Source organism: Haplochromis burtoni, unplaced genomic scaffold, assembly GCF_018398535.1.
Source record: "Haplochromis burtoni strain Fernald_Lab_line unplaced genomic scaffold, NCSU_Asbu1 Contig_3, whole genome shotgun sequence".
NCBI classification, from domain to species: domain Eukaryota; kingdom Metazoa; phylum Chordata; class Actinopteri; order Cichliformes; family Cichlidae; genus Haplochromis; species Haplochromis burtoni.
Window position 1 is genome coordinate 3876838 of NW_024582364.1, and position 20220 is coordinate 3897057.

A 20220-nucleotide genomic window follows, 5' to 3' on the forward strand; every position below is an offset into this window, starting at 1 on the left:
CCTTTCTCTGATAAACATCATGTATAAAATAAGCAGGGGTTCATTTACTGTGCTATACAGGCTGAACTTCTGCACTCATGTTTACAGCTTTGTAAGCGAAAAAAAAAAAAAACCCCAGAGAGGGCAGCATTTGTCTCGGTCTGGTGTGTCAAAAATAACTTGTTAATTTAACAAAGTGTTGTATATGTCTGATTTGGGATTTTAGATTAAGCAAACAACTGAAAATAATCTTGGTTAAATCTTTGGCTTATACCACCGAGAGTCATGTCTGGAATGATATTTAGATATCTATTTCCAGGTCCTTCAAAACAAATACAGACAGAACCCAAGTATAGCAACAGAAAACATTCGTAGGCCCAATCAGTCGGTTAAAAACAGTCTCAAAACTTTCCTCTGTCTGTTGTATGCACATGCATCCACATGCATTATGGACAGTCCTCCCTTTTCCCTTGTTTTTCTTCTTCCTCCTCCTCCTCCTTCTCTTCTACTTCTCTGGCCGTTGCTTGTCTAACCAGGGGATATAAACTCTCCTGTTTACTCTCAGGGCTGGTACAGGGCTGTGTCTGGGCTTGACTGGGAGAGATAGTGGAGCCTGTAGCAGTTCAAGCTCTTCGCTCAATGGGAGCAGCAGAGTGCAGGCATACACAGCAGTTCACTGCCTCATAACTTTGTATGCCAAAGGTCTTCTGTGTCAGCGGCAACCTGTCAAACCAGCCACCAGCATTAACAGTCATAAATCTCAGGACTAATCCTGAACTACATGGGTGTAAATAAAATTTTTATTTCATTTAAAGGGGAATAAGAAAATATGTTACACTAATATTTTCAACACAAACACTTGTGCTAAACCATTTATTTCGACATTATTTATTGATCAGTTAATTTGCATTTACAATCAACCCATGTAACAAGCCAGTAGTTGCTGCTGAGTTTGATTAAAGTAATCCTGTTGTTACAGAATAACAAACCCTGACAAGTATTTGGTGGAAAATGCTTGTAATTATCTGCTTCTTTTGAAAAATCCATCTATATAACGTGTAAACATACATTCAAAGGATATTGCGTGAAGTTTTGAGGTACAAAATAGCAACGCTGTTTAAGTGGCAACGCTGTTTAAGTGGGTTCTGGTTTTGTGTGTACTGTTCACCTTTTCAAAGATGCATCTTAAATATATCTGGAGTTTGGAAGGTGGTGAATGGTGTCCCAAAAAAACACACCAACATGCTGTGGAAAGCAGTTTAAATAAACTGCTTCTAGCATATATATCATGGCCATATAGTCTGTCTATAAATATTTGGGTCTGTTCACGCTAAATGCAAATGAACTAAACTATGGTTACATTTAAAAGTCTGCCGAGATGCAAATTCATGCCAGTTATGTGTGATAAAATTTGTCAACTAGGCAGAAAAATTTGCTTCATGCTGGTCCCGAAGGCCTGTCAGTGATTCTCTTGATATCAACAACAATTAGAAATGGAGGACAAACCTAATGTAGGCATCTGTGGCCAGCTAGAGGTGAACGACTGAACCTTACGTTAATGCAGAGAGTCCTGAAAGAAAAGTGACTTCTTAGGAGGTCCTGAAAAAATACCGTCATTTGATTCAAGCTGTCAGGTGTACTTCACTTCATCCTCTCAGAGGGTGTTATGACAAATATTTATAGTTTTCTATAAATCTCTGACCACTGACAAGAGTCAAATGCACTTATCCTCCTTATACCACATTGTTTATGTATCTGTTACAATACGTATCCAGTTTCAAATGAAAAAGTGAGGTCAACATTTAAGAAATAAGCCCTGTAAGCCCTAAAGCTTAGGCTCCAGACTGCTCTGTTTTTTCTCCTCTTGGCTAAGTCACCTACATCAGACATCACCTGAATATTCACCTCAGGGACACAACTCTGTTACCACTCCCCTACAGTTCAAACCTTCTGTTTGTGGTGGTCAACCAATCAGAAGAAAGCAGGCTTAAGGGGAGAGAAGCAAGAACGGCTTGTTTAAGATAGAAAATGAAGCTTAGATTTCTTTTTACTCTATTCAGTCAAAGAAGGAGTCTGAAATAAGCATAGCACTTACGAGGAAGGAAATGCATTAGGCATGTCTATTAAATACGTATCTTCAAGGTTATAGAAGGAGATTCACAACTTTAAAAAAAAAAGTGATTTACTTAATATGTTAATAGTTAATCACTTAACTTTTCCCAGGTTGTGTGTGCTCGTCCAGGACAGCTACGGGATGTTCAGTGTGGTCCAGCTGCAACTCCTGCCTTGTGAGGATGACCTCAGCAGGTACTGCCAGATGTGGCAGGGGAAGACCTGCATGCTGAGAGGCATTAAAGTGGTACAGCGGGTCACACGAGAAAGGTGAGACCCATATCTTCCACTTCTCTTTGTAATATTGTAATATTATACAGTTCTAATCGCATAATCACCCTGCATTAAGAACTATGTAACCCATAGTCCCCCTTCCCCTTTCTTCGCCCTCACCACCTGTGCTGTCATTTGGTTTTAACAGGATACACAATAATAGTGCATTAAAAAAAGAGCACAAACACACGCACACACAAAGTCCTCTTTGCCTTTTTATCTACATTTCAGTTCCCAGAAATTGGGGGAAGTTCGTGCTATGACTGATACCAATCTTGCTTCACAGGTTATCTTGTCAGTCTTTAGCCATCAGGGACAAACTGCCCTGGGTGGATGCTTGTGATAGACAAGTCCTTTTAAGAAGTGTTTGTAAAGTAGCCTGGGGACCATATGCGCTGTGCTCAGTGACTCTCCAGTATGCTTATCTTTGGATGTCCTGATTTTTTTTAAGGCATTAACAACCACATTTACAATACAGTGAGAACTGGCAGTGCTGTGGCTTTGAACAAGATTATTTTGTTCTGCCAGCAGTGTGACTGTGTTTACATGTAAAATGATACTGAGGTGCATACTCGCTTTTCCTCGTGAGTTTCCATAGTCAAGATCCCAGATTAGTAGCAGTTAGAAGAACTGACATGGGTACATTTAGACACCGACTGAGGGTATGTTTACATCCTTGGTATTTTCAGTGCCATCGCAGCCTATAATTTCCCCAGAGGGTGTCTGTGGTGAGACTCTGATGGATGGGCTATCTTCAGAGGTGCACATTGACCATCTTATTAGCTCAAGTGGCAAAACACGTGAGATTGAGTTAAATCAGGCATGTGTTTCTGAGAAATTGTGACTACTGGACTTCTAAGCATATCCTAGAAATCATACCGTAATGTGGACCTATTATGTGTTCCCTTATTATTTTTGTCATTTGTTGCAATGGTGGCTGCTCATATTAATCGTGGTCAGAGTATGTACGAGTAAATGAGGTGGATCAGACTCAGCTTCAGACAGTTTGTTTAACTCTTTGCTCTGTGTGATGTCAGTAAGGGTGGATATGCCTAATATGGTCTTCTCAGGAACACAGCTCTGCAGCCCCACCCACCTGCTGTTCAAACCTTCTGTTTGCGAGGAACAGGCTTAAGCAGGTAGTTTAAAAACGGAGGGAAGGGAACTAAAACAGCATGTTTGATGCTGCATACTCTTAGTCTTTATATTCCCTAAAACGAAATTTACAGTCTCTCACAACAAGACGTGCTCTCCACCCATGTCTGTTCATAGTGTGTCTTAAAGATGTGAAACGTTGAAGTGGGATAGATTTGTACACCCAGAACCAAAAACCTAACATTCAGACAGACCATAAATCCACATTAAAGCAAACTAATTAACACCTCTGAGATAACAAGACTGCAAGAAGTCACTGCTGCTGATAAATAGAGAACAATTTTTTTGTATTTGTATTTGAACGTCAACTCATGCTCACTTGGTTATAGTTACTTCATAGTGTCATACACCAGTTATATGGCAGATCTTGGTTTGATCTTTTTTGGCCAAACCAGAAATATCTGAAATTGATGGAGATCAGTTAAATCTGCTGCACGCGTTTCAGCTAGCAAACATATTGCTGTCTTGCCAGTTGTTACATGAGAAGTTTAACACAACTCTCGTGTCTGTACATTAAATATCAGGCTACATGTAGCAGGGCTGTATGTCAACATAACGACACTTGTTTTAGGTATCTTTTAGTTGTTTTAGGCTATCAGATTTCCTCAGGTCTTTATCGTATCCCGAGCTAACTTGATGTTATTTTAGAGACAGATATGTGAGTGTCAATAAGCCCTTGTCACCGAACAATGGTTGAACTATTCTGTTACTGTATCAGCCTGGCATGTGAGCTGTATGGGTTGTCATTAAGGAAACGATTGATTGATCGTGGGTTTTGTTTTTTGTTTTTTTTGGAGATTTGCCAACAAAATCAAATAGAAAATGTGTAATGATCAGTCATCACCCACTAACAAAAGAGATTTAAGTATCACTAACAACAGACTGCGGTGGCCATTACCACTTGTTGCATTCAGATGCGTGTGCTTAACTTTTGTTAAACTAAGTATTCAAAGGCAGCATTAAAATCACCGCGTCCTGAATGAGACTTGTTAGCTTGTCATTACTTATCCTTGAGCAGTCCTCACTGGACTCGACTGGGCTGCAGAACCAGTTCCACACAAAGAAACTCTGTGATTAGAGGCTGACTAACAGGTTGTTAACCACTGGGTGATATGACAGCTCACACATGCACAAGTTGGCAGCTCTCACCTAAGCAGAACTCAGAAGGGGCTTCTTAGAAAATAGACAAAAGAGCGGGAGACTGACGTGATATGCTGGAGTTGCGACTTGCTGTTATTCCCCCGTTTGTAATTATTGAGTCCTTACTTGGAGTTTGACGTCACTTAAACATCATAAAAGCACATCCAGTTTGATCCTGCTCCAGTCTGTCATTCCGGTGATTAAGACTGCGGTGAGAAATGGCAAATGTCAGTCATCAGGGCTTAAAGTCACGGACAATTCATGTCACTTGTAATTGGTTTTTCAAACCTTGTTATTTTTGTGCCACAATAATATCATAATTTGCATAGGGTGTGAATGTTTCCCAGCCTTTAACCTGCCGGTAAGAAGCAGTTTCAGCGTAGTTCTCCTCTCTGCCAGCCCGAGCATGCTCACTGTTAATTCTAGGTGCTGTTAGGACAAGCTCTGTTTTAGCAGAAAACTGTTTCAGTGGAAGTGAAACTGGCTGTGAAAGCTCCCCATCTCACTTATTCACTAGTTTCACCTCCCCATCCCCCCACCCCCGTGCCCCTCTTTTCACATTTTCTCTCTCCCAAAAAGTTGATTCAGTTCATCTGGTCTTAGTGTTTTCAGCAACCTTATAAACCCTAAAGAAACCTGCATTCAGCTGAGACCAGAGAAGTCACTTGGATGAGTGATAAAACGTTTCTCCCACTGAAAACACAACATCCACATAACAGAAGCAACTTTTTGTTGATTACCTGAATGATTGAGCATACATCAAGGTATTTTCTCTCTCTCTCTCTCTCTCTCTTTTGTCTCACTCCCAGGAGCTCCAGGCTTTTCAGCTTGATAGACAGCCTGTGGCCCCCAGCGATGCCTCTCAAGGATCATGGAGACTCACTTAGTATGCCAAGTGTAAGTCCTCACTGTAGAGATAATTCAGCTGAGCCCTATAACAGGAGCTGAAACCAGATTTAACCTGCTGATAGTTTTGTATTCAGCTGATCAGTTGTTAAGCCTTTAAAATGGCCCAAGGTAGCATTTAAAACTTGTGATTGAAATGTCTATTTTTTTTTTTTTTTTTTATTCAGATCCCAAACAAAATCATTAGCACTGTAGTAAAATAATTTCTAAACCAATTTTTGTTTATTTTGCAATGCTTTATTTCCAAGTACAATCCTTTTTTTTTTTTAAATTCGGTGATCAGAAATTAGATGAAATATTTCCCTCCAATAAAGCAGGAACAAGAGGACGTGGACTGACCATGCTTACGTTGCGAGTCAAGTAAAACCACAAACTAATAATGAATGAATTCAGCTACTGTTGCAGCCCTAATTAATTACACATATGTTCAGTTTGCATTGTTATACAACACAGAAAGAAATCCCCGAAAACTGTGACAACTGAAACGCAACAGGAATGAAACTGCTTTTATATAAACTGTGAATTTAGTTGACATCCTGATAACCAAATTGAACTTTGAACTTCTTTCCTCCTCATGCTCGCTCATTCAGAGATGCGATCTATAAGTTGGCAGCAACCAGCTGATGTTTTCTTCCAGCATACGTGAAACCTGCGGTAGAGATTTCGGTGAAAAGTCTGTCCCAACAAAACAAAAGAAAATAAGAGAAAGACATTTCAGAGTCACAGTTTTTGTTTAACTGCATTTGTTTCATCCTTGCTCACAGCACTTTTAGCACAGATAAAATCACCCTTCTTAACCCCACCCACTGACTAAACTCTGTTTGGTCATTATTGAACACACCACCCAACCTGCCTGAATCACATATCAAATTTGAGATGTGGGCGGTGGTTCACAGAGCTCTGGAACCACTTTGAGTTTGTAGTTGTCTCTTATTTCCAGCTTTTTCTTGCAATAAAACAGGAATGTAGCATTGCTGAAGAGTCAAACGGATCATTTTAACAAACGGGAAGTCAGCATAGAGCAGCTTAATTAAATTAGATGAAACCATGAAAACGTTAAAAAGAGAAATCCAGACTGCCAATTTCCGAAATGTGTTTTCATTCATCTCCTTTGGTCTCAGTGTGTAGAGCTCTCAGGGCCGTGTGAAGGCAGTAGACTGCTGAGAACGCTCTGTGACTTAGCCGTGTCCCGTGTCCACAGGAAAGCCGACCTTTGGCTCCATCTCCGAGTTTCTGCTACCTGCTGTCAGGCCAGGAGAGCTCAGTGGAGCTCACCGAGGATCAGACTGCTTCCCTGCTTTACCTTCACCCTGCACAACGTACCTTACGAGACATACTGCAGGTGAACAGTTTCTCAGAGCACGCACACAGAAATCTTCAGCAGATTGAGATAAGTTATCTTCAGCAGATTGATTCAAACCTTTTCTTTTTCAGAGCGAGACGAAAACCTGCCGCTGCACTTTTATTGCCACTGTTTTATACAAGAGAATGCAGGTATTGTATCTTTATTGTCACGCCACAAAAAGAGCAATTTAATTGAACCTCTGTTAAAGAACAGAGCAAACACTCTGCCCTCTGGAGCGCCGCAGTCTTCCTGTTGAGATCATTTGAACTAACGTGCTGATAAGCTCTGACGTAGACTGCAGAGTTCATATCGCCCGGTCTATGACAGCCTGTGCGAGGCCTCGCTGTTCTTCACCATTGATTGGTGAAACCTTTAAACTTTGACCAAGATGAGATAACAGCTCAGTTCGAAGTGGTGGACTTTGCCATGCACTCACCGCACTGAAACACAGTTATTTAACTTTTTAGTGTTCTTGCACTCCTTCAGCAGCATTGTTTGTTGATTGATTCCTCTTTTCGTAGCTCTTTTCAAGCAATTCTTCTACAGAAGTGATAAATACCATCTGATTTCTGCTTTGTAAGCTATGTTGTGTCATGTTTCCTTTAATTGGCCTCTTTCTAGGTCATTTGGGTTTCCACGTAATTCCCTGCCTGTGTTCTTTATTGTCTTTGTCTCTGTTTCTTCTGCAGAACACTGATGTAGGCCAGGGTGAGGTTTGGTTGGTGCTCACCGACCCGAGTCTACAGGAGGAGCAGTCAGAGAGGCCGTGCAGGCGCACTGTGCCTCTGTGTGTGAACACTTCCTGTGTGCTCACTTCCTCCGTCCTCAAAACACTAAACTCTCCCGCTGTCTGTCGCCTGTCGTTCAGCGATGCCATCAAAGAACACGGTAGAGCTTTATGTAAACGATTCGAGCATTAACAGTGGCCTCATGTGTGCAAAAGTCACTCTCAGGGAGGGAAAGCAAAAGAGCTGCATTTAAAATTGTGTTCATGACGAAATCAAAACTGGGATCATCAGCTTCATAAACTTAGAGTGTTGTAGCACTGGTAGGTATAAAATAAAACGTCTATGGTTACAAATTTTATGATTTGTTACACTGTTAAACTGCTGTATGACTGTTTGAGGTGGTATTCAGTAGTTCCCAGCCACATGGATGGACCCCAACAAAGGTCATACATCAAAGCAGCTGCTATACAAATACCTTTTTTAGGGCAGATGATGTTGATAACCTTTCATTTCAGACATAAAACAACAATTTATACATATACACATCTAGACAGATGCCTGTTTATACAAGTACGCATACAGATGTTTACACATATGTGCTCAAACAAAATCTAAATAACCAATCATCAAGTTTGAAATAGAAGAGGAAAAAGTATGTTCATGGTTATTAATCCCTGAGGTCTGAGAAAAATGGCAGGAGGCGGGGCTTAATATACTAAGATTTTGATTTGGAGTGACCAGGATGCATGGGAATAAAAATGACAACTCAGCTTGAGAAAAAAGTTGCTTGGAGAAGAGTTAGAGAAGCAGGGCTGAGATGGTTTGGACAGCTTTGTACAGATGGATATATTGGATAAAGGATGTTGAGGATGGAGGTGCCAGGAAGGCAGTAGGTGCCTACTGCAGGGCACAGCCATCAGGCCTAACGACTGCAAAGATGAGTTTGGTCTGAGGACCTGAGCACTGTGAATAAAGCAGTGGATAAATAGAAGGGTTAAAGCAGGTGAGAAGTTTAGAGGTGAAATGTTTCTGGTGAAACTGATAACAGGACACAGACATTTGAAGCTTTAACTAGGAAAGTGTAAGTACCTCAAAATTGTAGTTTGAGGATTTTGTTTTAAATTTCAATAAGGCACAGTTCCCATCACTGTGGTTGTTGTAGCTCTGTACTTATTTTTGCACTCTCCTTCTCTTGTGTGGGAAAAGTTGCACAAACAGTTGTATGCCGTTACAAAAAGTGTGAACTTCCTGAGTCTTTCCAGATGTTTTTATGATTTTTTTGTTATTTTTCTATTTTTTTATTGGACAACTTGTTGGCTGACTTAATGTCTATCAGTTCATCTGCACACACTGGTTTGTTTTCATGTGTGAGGCAGTGTTGTTGGAAACAGCTTAAAGTAACAGTCACACAAGCACACGCCTCTTTTAACTGCAGAGATACTCGAGTAGAGCCCAAGAATAAAAATATGGAAATGATTCCTTACATACTATTTATCCTAGTGGCAGATTCGTAGGATCAAAATACAGGTGAATTTCACACATTGTTGATCTCTCAACAGCAGATGTGCACAAGCTCACCTTTCTGAAAGCATCTGAATGTAGTGGTCACTCTGGAACAAACAGATACTCTGTGTTTATGTTCAATCAGACATTAAAAAATACATTTTATTATTGTAAAAGTCACATTTGTTGGAAAGCTCCGGAGAGCTCAGTGCAGTTGCTCCCAGAGGGAGTCCTCGTTTCCAGAAATTTAGCCAAAGTCAGCATGATTCACAGCTGGTATGGGAAATGTGACGAGATGAGGCTGCCGGGGTTTGAGCTGCAAAAAACTTTTTTATCTGCTTGTATTTGTTGTGGAAAAATTAGAAAATGGGACTCACCTAATGTCGAAAATGTCACAAAACTGCTTGTCAACCAAGAGTCGAATTAATTTTGAGCCTTTAAGGGGGACAAAGTATAAAATTGGCTGCAATTCCTGACCAGTTATTCCAATACATTTGGTTAACCGCTCATATTACAACTGAAAAGCTGCGCTTTATTTACATCACATTGCATTTTATTTAAAAGCCTTTGTGGTGGTGAACAGAGGAAAAGTTTAAAACGCGTCATTGCCCAGAAACTTATGAACCTAACCGTACTTGCACTACATTATATTTTGTTTTTTGTACTTCTGCATGGCCAGCTGAAGCCCACCTGTAAAATCAGCCATCAGAAGCATGCGGTGCTTCCTGTTTTCCCTTGGCAGTTTCTACTTGGTAGTTTCTACATCTTTACCACAGTAGCAGTTTTAAGACTAGAACTTGTTCTTTCAATGTGATATTTCATTTTTGGCATTTGCACCTCCAGGTGTCCTTCTCTGCGCAGAGCAGTCAGTTATTCAGGTATGCTCCGACGGTTGCCTCGAGTCCACAAACAGGCCAGAATTACTTTTGCAGTCGCTGCCTGAGCCCCAGGCGAAGACCCTGCCCCAGCCTGCGAGACTGGATCCACTGAGTCTGGAGACCACACCCAACTCCCTCTGCACTCTCACAGGTCTGCTTCTGCCTTTCACTCGATCCCATGCTTTTCCATTTAGCTCAATTCCTGGAGAACATGGCAAATGTGTGCTTACAGCGCAAGAAGAGGCTTTGGTGTGGATGCAGGAGTTTGCACTCTGTTTGTTAGTCACTGTCCTCAGGTTGAATTGTAAAGGATTTTTTTGCAAACAAAAACATGAAAAATGACTGGATTCTTGTCCATTCCTGTTACATTTTTTCACTAAACCGCCTGCCTCCCCCGAAGCTTTAAACTTCTGGTGACAATGAGTTACAGTTTGAGGGAACGTTGGTATTTTCCCTCAATTGTTTTTTGTGCACACAAGCAGTCTTGCTGCTTTTAGGGATTTATAATGTTTGCTAACACCAGTTATGATCGCCACCAGCTGCCACATCTGAAACATAAATGATAAACTACTCGTATGAGTTCTAATTAAAGTATATATCAACTAATTAAATTTATTGCCACCAACCTCACTTACTTTGGTTAAACATCCTTGCTTTGAAGCTTTTTTGGTTTGTTTTTCTCCAATTATGTAAATGTGGTGTATTATAGAGCTGCTTCAAGCAGATAATAATCTACATCTGCTGATTTCATGTCAGCATGGAGGGCGAAAATCACACTGTGTTCTGGCCTCTGTTGCTCTACATGTTTGGTCAGATGGCTGAATGAAAATAAAACAAGCTTGTGTCTTGCACTCACACCTTCTGGAAATCACCAGTGGAAAAAAAAAGGCCCAAAATGGAAAGTACAAGAAGTTATTATCAGGTTTGAATTTAGTATCCTGTGTAAGGATACAAAGTCGTGGGGCTGCAACTGTGGTTGTCAAGTGTGATGATGTTTAGGCAGGGAGTGCGTCTTTGCTGCATTTATCATGACAATCTCAGATAAAAATTGAAAGGGATGTGTTTATCGCTTACACCCTGTCACCAGCATGCACACATTTTCAAACTTGTGCGTCGAACATTTATCGCTGTTCCTTTGGCTAAAAATATCAAGAAATGAAAAAGAACCGGTTAAAAACAGAAACTAAAGTCTTGCAGAGCTGTGCAGCATGCATGAATGTCCCCCCCTGTCATTTCTAATGGTTTTGTTTCTGTCTGCAGGCGTGGTTGTCGGTGTGGATGAGAGCACGGCGTACTCGTGGCCTGCCTGTAATCTTTGTGGCAGTGACAACTTGGAGCTTTCAGCTGAAAGGCCGTAGGTCCTCACAATTAAGCAAACTAGCTTCATGTTTGTCATCCTGGCAGAAGTATCACATTATATTTGTGTTCTTCTGCAGTCAGAAGTTCCACTGTGTTTCTTGTAAGTCTGCCGTGGATAAGCCGCACACAAAGACTCAGCTGGAAGTCTTCCTGACTTCTTCTTCATTAAGTAACTGCACCATGAAGGTGAAGGTGAGAACAGCATCGCAGGCTTTAAAAAATCCAAGTGTTTCAGGGCTGTACTTAAAAGAATAGTGTAATATTTAAAAAATATATTGTTTATTACTTCTTCACATTTTATGTTTCTGTGATGGTTAATCAACACACCCTGATGAATTTTTCGACTTCTCAGAGAAGTTCACTGTGCCAGCTCAGAGTTTCTGACAGATTTCTAAAAACATTGGCGTTTTCTTGTTTTTGTGACAGGTGGTCTAATGAATTTGTTAAGCACTGTACTTCTTTGCCCCGTTCGATAAGAAGATCACTACCACTCGTGCATGACAGAACAACCTGAAGACAGTTAGCTTAGCATCAGCCTGGCTCTGAACTAATGCTACAGTCACACAAGGGAAAAGAGTGATAGGTGTGCAAGCACTCACAGTCAGTTGCCTTCTTCTTCAAAGCAGCTTTTGTTCTTCAAGATGGTGATAAAGCAACAATAAGACCAATTCAGTCTGATGTGAGTTTGCAACTGAATATGATCAAGTTGGCCACTGCATGCACTTTCTTTGTGGTAATATGGTGATTAACCTCAAATGCTTCGATTCAGATTTCAGCCAGAAGCTCATAACCAACTGCAAAATAATAAAGGTGCGTGGTAACCCTGCCATAAAAAGATATAACGAGAATACAACCAGTTAAGCTCACCAATGCATATTGCAATACCAGCAACCTTTCGACTGCAAGGCGATTGCACAGATCGCCTGGTGGGAGGCAACCTGTCTCAAAACAATCACAATTTTGACTTGCACTGACTGCAGTCACTCCTACACAGATTGGCGAAGGTTTGCTAATAATTGCTAATTTATAAACACTGACTGCCAGCATGTTGCAATAAATTTGAGTTGGTGCACATCAATGAACGCAGTTTGTCTGCAACTCATCTTCTTTGCAGTTGGGGACTTGACTCAGCTGGCTGCCAACTGGTTGTACTCTGGTTGTCTTATTTTATAGCAGGTTAACAAGCACTCATGTCATTTTACAGTCAGTTATTTGTAAATATTTTGTATTAGTTTTAAGTAGTTATGTAAATTTCTGTGTACGTAGACATCAACGGATTTGCATCTTTCAGTTGTTTATCACAGTTAATGATCGTATTACCACAAATGAATTGCATGCAATGGCCAAGGAGTAGTTGGCTGCACCACTTGAAATCGGTCTCCAACAGGAAAAAAAATGTAATGCAGTCGCCAGGCAACCATGAGTTTTAACTAGTTGCAAGGAGGTTGAGTCGTAAGTGAATCCACCTACCAGGCCACTGATTTAGACAGATTATCTGGTCTGTTCAGTCCACACAAACCTGAGATTTGAAAAGACAGTTCAGTATTTTACAGGGAATGATGTGCTACGGTTCTTCTGGGTTGGGACAGTAACTTTCTGGTCAATATCTGTAATATGAGGTCTTTCAAAAAGGAGAAATTCAGTCCCCCAACAGAAAAGTCCCTCTGTAGCAGTCAGCAGTTGTTGTTGCCCACCATAAGACGGCCACTTCCTCAACTTTTTGTCTGTTATGTTCTTTAATGCTATGAAAGCAACAGAGCTACAACAGCAGTCATATTAAATCTGATACTGAAAGCACTTCCTCATCCGATTGCCAGATTAGAAATTAGAAACATTTATGACCACTTATCGCAGAAACACTTTTTTTAATGTGAAAATTGGTGTCACTTTTTGTCCAAGTCTGCGTAATGACACACGTAGTGACTTCTCTTATTCTCTGAACAGCAGATCATCAGATATAAAGTCTTAATTAGTCTCCTGAACCATGCCACAAACCGCAGCATTTGTAGCCCAAGCTACTTTGCAATGCCCAACCTTAGCTGGACCTTCAAAGTACAGAAAAACTGAGCTACACGTGCACAAAATATAATCAGAAAGGTCCTTTGGACAGAGACAGGTAGCTATTTGCACTGCACAAACAAGTGAAAAGTTAATCTAGCCTCATATTGACTACACAGGTGTGACAGCGATAAGAAGATAAATGAATGGATGTTTTAGGTGCTGAGCTGTTGATTTAAGCAACACTTTTTTTTTTTTTTTAAAGTCTTTATTAAATAACAGAATTTAGAATAGATCAGGTGTCCATCCTTGAGGACAGTGGATCATCCCGCGCTGCCTTGGTCTTCTTTTACAGCGAGACTCATAAAGATAAAAACCACATTCTGCACAGTTAAAGGCTGAGCACATCTGCATAAAGATATTTTATTGTGGAAAGGCTGGTGTGTGACTTTGCAATCAGAAAGCTAAGCAAGCCAAACTGATAAAGTTATCAGAGTTGTTCTTATCGAACGGCTGATACATTAACCCTTGAGAGCTGTCACTAAGCGGAGGGCACAGTTCCCTGGTGCAGCATTGGTTTTGGATTTACTGCACTGAGGTGATGATTAAAAAGTCATTACTGTGTCCATGTCTTCTTCTTCTTTTTTTTTTAAAAATCAGCTGCAGCAGAGGACGATCATGACCATCCTGAATGCCGCAGAGGTGGAAGGGGGTGAGGTAGGTGTGCTTATCAAGCTGTTACATAACTCTGAGCTCATCTGAAGAGCGCATTGATCTTTTGTCAATATGTCATGAGTCAGCATTAAGTTTTCTCTGCTGAGTTGAAAAAAACAAAACAAAAAACGTGCTGTTCATTGATATGTTTGAAGGAATTAGTTTCCAAAATATTGACACACTCTTTTTCCCGGTCTGATTATCATTTTTTGGCTTTTACTAACCTCAAGAACCCACTGGTGCTGTTGGAGCTATTTTTAACATACAAATGCAACATGCGCTTTCAGACTTTGATCACTAGAATTACTGCTGAGCCAGAGTGCAGAGGTCAGGGGGCTTAAGGATGCTTGCACATTACTGTCAAACTTTTTTTTTGATGTATGGGAGATATAGGAGGGAGCTATTTTAAGTGTTGATTGCTTTCTGAACGCTCTAACACTGCCAAGTGATTTAACCTCGTTGTTTCAGTTCCCAGGATACGATGTGGAGGCCGTGTTGGGAAAAGAGGTGGGCCCCATCCCCGTTTATGTCCGAGTCATCACTAGGAAGCCTGCCCTGTGGATGGGCCTGGAAGAAATCTGCCTCTGAGGCTGTCAGGGCAAGGAACTAATGAGATCAATCCTCAGGCTTCAGCTGGCTCCAAGGATCTGCACGCTGGGCTTCGGTCCGAGCCAGTTTATCCTCCTCCCTCCCTCTGAAGGCCTCCCCCTGACAGCTTGAGGCTCTGCTGAAGGGAACAGGCTGTGAAGAGACAAGGTCCTGCTTGTGTTAATGATATGTGATCTAACCAGCCAGGGGTTGACAGCCCAAGGGTAGAGCAGTGGCATGCAGGCTGTCAAAAGGAGCCCACGTGGGTTCATTAACTTCAGATTTCTGGGTTTAAATGTTGTCTTTTTTTAAACTTTTTCATCCTTTCTGTGTTTAAGATTAACTCGCTTTGTGTCAATAAAAGGCTCATTTTTGCTGACCTTACTTTCTGTTTCCTGTTGCACTTCTTGTGTCAGTTTCCTCAAGCATAAATCATGACACACAAAGATTACCCACAGACCAGGCAGTTCTGCAATTTTTCCAGCAATGTTTTTATTACAGATAACAAAAACAAACTTTTCAAGGTTTCATACAAACTATATAAAAGATCATGCTCTGGCTCTTATAGAAAGTTTGGAATTATAAAAAAAAGGTACCATATCAGGTATAACAACACATAAATGAAGTGGTAAAATAATTTAATACAGAGGAAAAATCCCACAAAAATATGGCAGCATCATATTTTCCAGTGCCATTATGGTAAGCTTAATACATCTGGTACAGATGGTAAGAAAAACAAAAAACAAGTGTCTGTTGAGGTATGTCTCTTGAAAGTTCAGTTCAAAGCAGTTCGAGAATTTGTCACCGGCTCTCTGCACTCGTGGAGCCCGCAAAGCTGGAGCTGGGCATCTGCTTGAAGAACTCTCTGAGGCCGGTGAGTTCTCTAGTTAGCTGCTCGATGGTTTTGTGAAGCCTGTCGTTCTCGGCGCTCAGTTCAATCAGCTTCTGCTGCATCTCCATGTTGCGCCTTTTGGCTTTGTCCCTGCTTTTCCTCACTGCAATGTTATTCCTCTCTCGCCTCTGTCGGTACTCCAAGCTGAACCTGTCCACCGCCTTCTTCCCCCTTTCCCTACCCAGCTTACGCGGCGAGGATTTGGCCGAGCTGACGGCGGAGACTGGCTCCGGGGTGGTCGGCGGGGTCGGTTGCCCCGTGGGGAGGCTGACGGAGGTCTGCGCGCAGGTCTCGATCTGGGAAGGCAGGGATGAAGACATGTCGCTGTCACTCCAATCGGACTCTTGCTTGATGGGTGCGCTGAAGGCGCTCTTCCCCAGCGCGCCGTCCGTCTTCCTCTCTGCTGTGTAGGCGTTTGACAGCTGCTGCATGCCGCCGGGCAGACCGGAGCTTTGCATGTTGTGGAAATCCGTCTTCTCCTGCTTGACGGTGTTGAACAGGTCGAGGAAGAGCTCATCGTTGCACAGCTCCAAGTTTGGCACGGTTGTCATGGACTCGATGTACTGGCTGAAGTCGATGGCGCTTTCGTCGTCGTACATGGCGGGGGTGGTGCTCAGCTCCACCATGGTGCCGTCCTCCGCCGGGCCGTCACTCCTGTTGCCTGGCTTGCAGACCCCCTGCTGCGGACCCCCCAGCTTGGTGCTGTCGTAGAAGTTAGCAGGCTCCACGGACCAGCTCATGTTGCATTGTGGAGACACGCAGTGCGAGTCCAGGCTGTATATGTCACACATGAACCCTGCTGACTTGTCCCACGTGGGTTTTAGAGAGAAAATAAACTTTTTTCTTGTAGAGATACCCCTCAGGTGTGACAGCTCTGCAGCGCGATAATCCTGCTGCGGCTTCTCTTTCTGCGCAGGCGCTTTTCTCCCTTTTTGCGATATTAAAAAACTTTTTGGCTTTTTATCCCTGGGTGCTGACTGTCAGGCTCCCGTCCCTTTCAACCCTAACACACCTCTTGTCACTTCTCTGAAGCGGCTCTACTTTCGCGCAGTGTTTTGTATCGTCTGCACCAGTTGACGTCACACACGCCGCCCTTTCACGAGCCAGTCAAGTCCAGAAGGCTGTCACGTGGTGCACCGTAACTTCCCATTTGAGGAGCGAGGGGCGTGCTGCTCGTGCCACCCACTTCTTACTATGATCGTATGAATGGTGCAGAGTTGTTTACATAGTGAAGGCTCGGCTCTGGCTGTTTGGGACCAGCACTCATTTCACAGCAGGGATAAAAAGTGGCGCAGGAAGTGCTCAGAATATTACTGAAGTATAAGAAGCAAGAAAAATACTCCATAGCATGTTAAAACATACTGCAAGTACCCGGACACTGTAATTAAAGTATTTAATGAAAGTAACAATACATAATATCAATATTAATATCATGTATGATTGGATTCTTAATCGATGCTTTATTTTTATAGTAAAGCTCAGTTTAGCTACTATTTATTTAATAATAGGTAATAACAGTGTAAAAGTGGGAGAAATTTCACTGAAACAAACAATCTTACAGTCCTATTTTTCTCTAGTTAGCTTTAAATAGACTTTCATAATAGTTCAGATTCATAGTTCAGTTTTTATATCACGTCATTTCTAATTTGCGATTAAGTTTCGATTCTGGGATCAAGTTAACAAAAGGTGCTATAGAGGAGGGGAAACCAGCAGAAACCGAAGGCCACAGGCTGCCTTCCTTACACCCATTTATCCTACAGACATTCATTCACAATCTGCACTGGCAGTAGTTATATGCTGTTACATCATAAAGATGTGTGGCAACTCATTTAACAATTATTTGAAACTACAAGGGGGAGCACACGTCTCTAATCACTTTTCAAAAGTTGAGTCAACTTTCTGCCACAAACCAGTTCCCAGCAGCTCTCAGAGTCAGCGCTGGTTTGGAGGTAAACATGCTTCAAATAGTTTTACATTGTAAAGCACTCATTCAGCTCTTATAGTGAACGAGAAAGCCTCGAATTAGATGTGCCGAAACTTTTAAAGCTTTTTTTTTCAGCTGTCTCTACATATATAGATATATTTTGAATATTATCCCTAAATCAAATATCTACTGCGATACTTCTGGGAATTGTTCCAATGTTTTCCGCTTTGGAAGTTTGCAGTATTTGTCCTCTTTCATTGGCCTTTCTGAAATGGAAACAGTGCCACACGCTGGTCACCGTTTGCACCTGCAGAAGTAACACTTATTGTCACCCTCACACACTCTTATTAGTCCCAGAAACAGTCCTTTCATGGTGCTTTATATTGTAAGATAAAGAACCCATAATAATACACAAGTAATCTGATGAGCAAGCACTTGGCAACAGTGGGAAGGAAAAACTCCCTTTTAACGGCAGGGAGACAGGATAAGAGACATGCTGTAGAAGAGTGACAGAGATTGATAATAACTAATGAATAAATGCAGAGTAGTGTGTAAACACATAGTGAGTGAAAAAGGTGAGTGACGAAGGAATATTCAGTGCATTATGGGAAGCTCCCAGTGGTCTAAACCCATTACAACATAACTAAGGGAGGATTCAGGATCACTTGATCCAGCCCTAACTATATGCTTTATCAAAGAAAATTTGTAAGCCTAATCTTAAAAGCAGAGAGGCCAAAACCAAACTGGGATTTTGGCCCCTCTTCCATAGAAGAGGGGCCTGAAACCGGAAGGCTCTGCCTCCCATTCTACTTTTGAATATCCTAGGAACAAGTGAGCCAGCAGCGTGAGAACAAAGAGCTCTATTGGTGATTCAGTACCATGAGATCTCTAAGATAAGATTGGCTCTGATTCTTAAAGAGGATGTATGTGAGGAGAGGGATTTTAAATTAGATTCTGGATTTAACAGGAATTGTGAAAAAGTATTGAGTCTCTCCTCACTTCTTCATAGTTTGCTAGGAAAATGGGAAATCACACTTGTGGTACTTTACAGAAATGTGTAAGCATAAATGGAATACAGCATATAAGAAAAAACAAAGTTTGTACAATTCTAACAGGCTTGAAAGTCGACATTTGGTATCACCACCTTTATTCCTCAACACAGCGTGAACTCTCTTGGCCGGCTTTCAGGTATAGTTCTCCAGGCTTCCTGGAGGACATTCAAAGCTCTTCTTTGGATGTTGGCTGACTTCTGTTCTGTCCTCTGTTGAGATGATCCCACACTGCTTCAATGATGTTGAGGTCCAGGTTCTGGGAAGGCCAGTCTATGACTGATAGTGTTTCCTTGTGTGTTTGTCTGTGAGCTATGTTTTTACTGCATTGGGAGTGTGTTTGGGATCATTAGGGTAATGATGAAAATCAAGCCGTTGCTAATCAGGTGCTTGCCAGATGGTGTTGTATGGTGGATCAAAATCTGACAGAAATTTTCTACGTTGATAATTCTGTCACTTTTCACAAGATTTCCAACACCACTGACTGAAAGAGCTTCCACTGTGTTTTACAGATAACTGCAGAGACTCAGTCTTGTAGCTCTCTGCTGACCTCTACTGATGATTTGAAACAAATCTTTAATATTTGCTAATATTTGCTGCATCTACTTGAACAACCCGTCGCCTCTGATTTTCAGTCCAGTTCTTGTGTACTTTGGCATACCTCAGCCTTTTCTCCCCGTTTCCCTTCCTCAAGAATGGCTTCTTGACAGCCACCCTTTCACTGAGAAAGGTTCTGACGAGCCATCAGTGAACAGTAGATGGATCAACTGAAGAGCTGGATCTCTCAGGTCCTATGTTAGGTCTTTTTCTCTATTTCAGGACTTAACTTTGAGAAACTCTTCACCTGATATAGATATTCCTTAGGCCTTCCATTTCTTCTTTTGTCCTCCACTCGTCCAGTTTCCTCCGATTTTTTGAAGGACGCGTTGCACACCGCAGGGCTTTCAGCTTATAGTTCTTTATGAATCACATTGTCAAGCTATGTTATTTTTCATAGATTAAATCAAACAAATGGGAAGAAATTAGACAAGCTACTTTTAACAAAGTACTTAAAGATACAAATGAAAATTGAATCTTTACTAAGTTGTCTGTTATATGTAGGCACGACACTCATTCATCTCTTGAATTAGGGTTTTTTTTTTCCACGCATGAATGATTCATAGATCAGTGTGAAGAGGCTTAACAAACAAACAAAAAGCATTCCTCTGAAAATGTTCAGGTACAAAGACTGGACTTAAATGATAAATGGGGTGGTAGTTTTATAGCACCTTCCTACTCAGTTGAGCAATCAAAACATTTTCAATTGCAACTCGCATTCACCCAACCACACCCACATTCATAAAAGCCCTTTTATTTATACATGAGCATTTTCCAACATTCACAAACACACCCAGTGTGAGTGTGTTTGTGAATGTTGGAAAATGTGAATGTTGTTGGGGGCAGCTTGAGGTTCAGTATCTGCAGGATGGAGGAGGCAGGGATTGATTTACCAGCCTTCCGAGAGGTAAATGACCCATTCTACCACCTGAGCCAGAGCCACCTGTGTTGTTTTAGAAAACGAATACCACAGAAGGCAAGGAGATGTGTTGGTCTGTCCTATTCTGCTCTGTCTTACTTTTGGGCTTGTTAATGGGTTTCCCACCCAGGAGGAAGGCACCGCAAAGCAGTGGCCAACTC

General features: G+C 41.6%; 2 protein-coding genes across 2 annotated transcripts in view; one reads left to right on the plus strand and one right to left on the minus strand.

The window, feature by feature from the left end:
* spidr (scaffold protein involved in DNA repair) overlaps positions 1–15062 on the plus strand; it is a 43422-nt gene extending 28360 nt beyond the window's left edge. Inside the window, exons 11-20 of the mRNA XM_005912624.3 lie at positions 2203–2361; positions 5469–5556; positions 6767–6907; positions 7000–7059; positions 7600–7798; positions 9985–10170; positions 11280–11373; positions 11456–11570; positions 14037–14093; positions 14559–15062. Coding sequence (XP_005912686.1) covers positions 2203–2361; positions 5469–5556; positions 6767–6907; positions 7000–7059; positions 7600–7798; positions 9985–10170; positions 11280–11373; positions 11456–11570; positions 14037–14093; positions 14559–14678 — 1219 coding nt within the window. The 3' untranslated portion in view covers positions 14679–15062. The remainder of the gene's footprint in view (positions 1–2202; positions 2362–5468; positions 5557–6766; positions 6908–6999; positions 7060–7599; positions 7799–9984; positions 10171–11279; positions 11374–11455; positions 11571–14036; positions 14094–14558) is intronic.
* An 86-nt stretch (positions 15063–15148) lies between these two features.
* cebpd (CCAAT enhancer binding protein delta) lies at positions 15149–16607 on the minus strand. The gene has a single exon (XM_005912621.3). The coding sequence runs from the start codon at positions 16359–16361 to the stop codon at positions 15480–15482; it is 882 nt and encodes a 293-aa protein (XP_005912683.1). The 5' UTR covers positions 16362–16607; the 3' UTR covers positions 15149–15479.
* Between the last annotated feature and the right edge of the window lie 3613 nt (positions 16608–20220).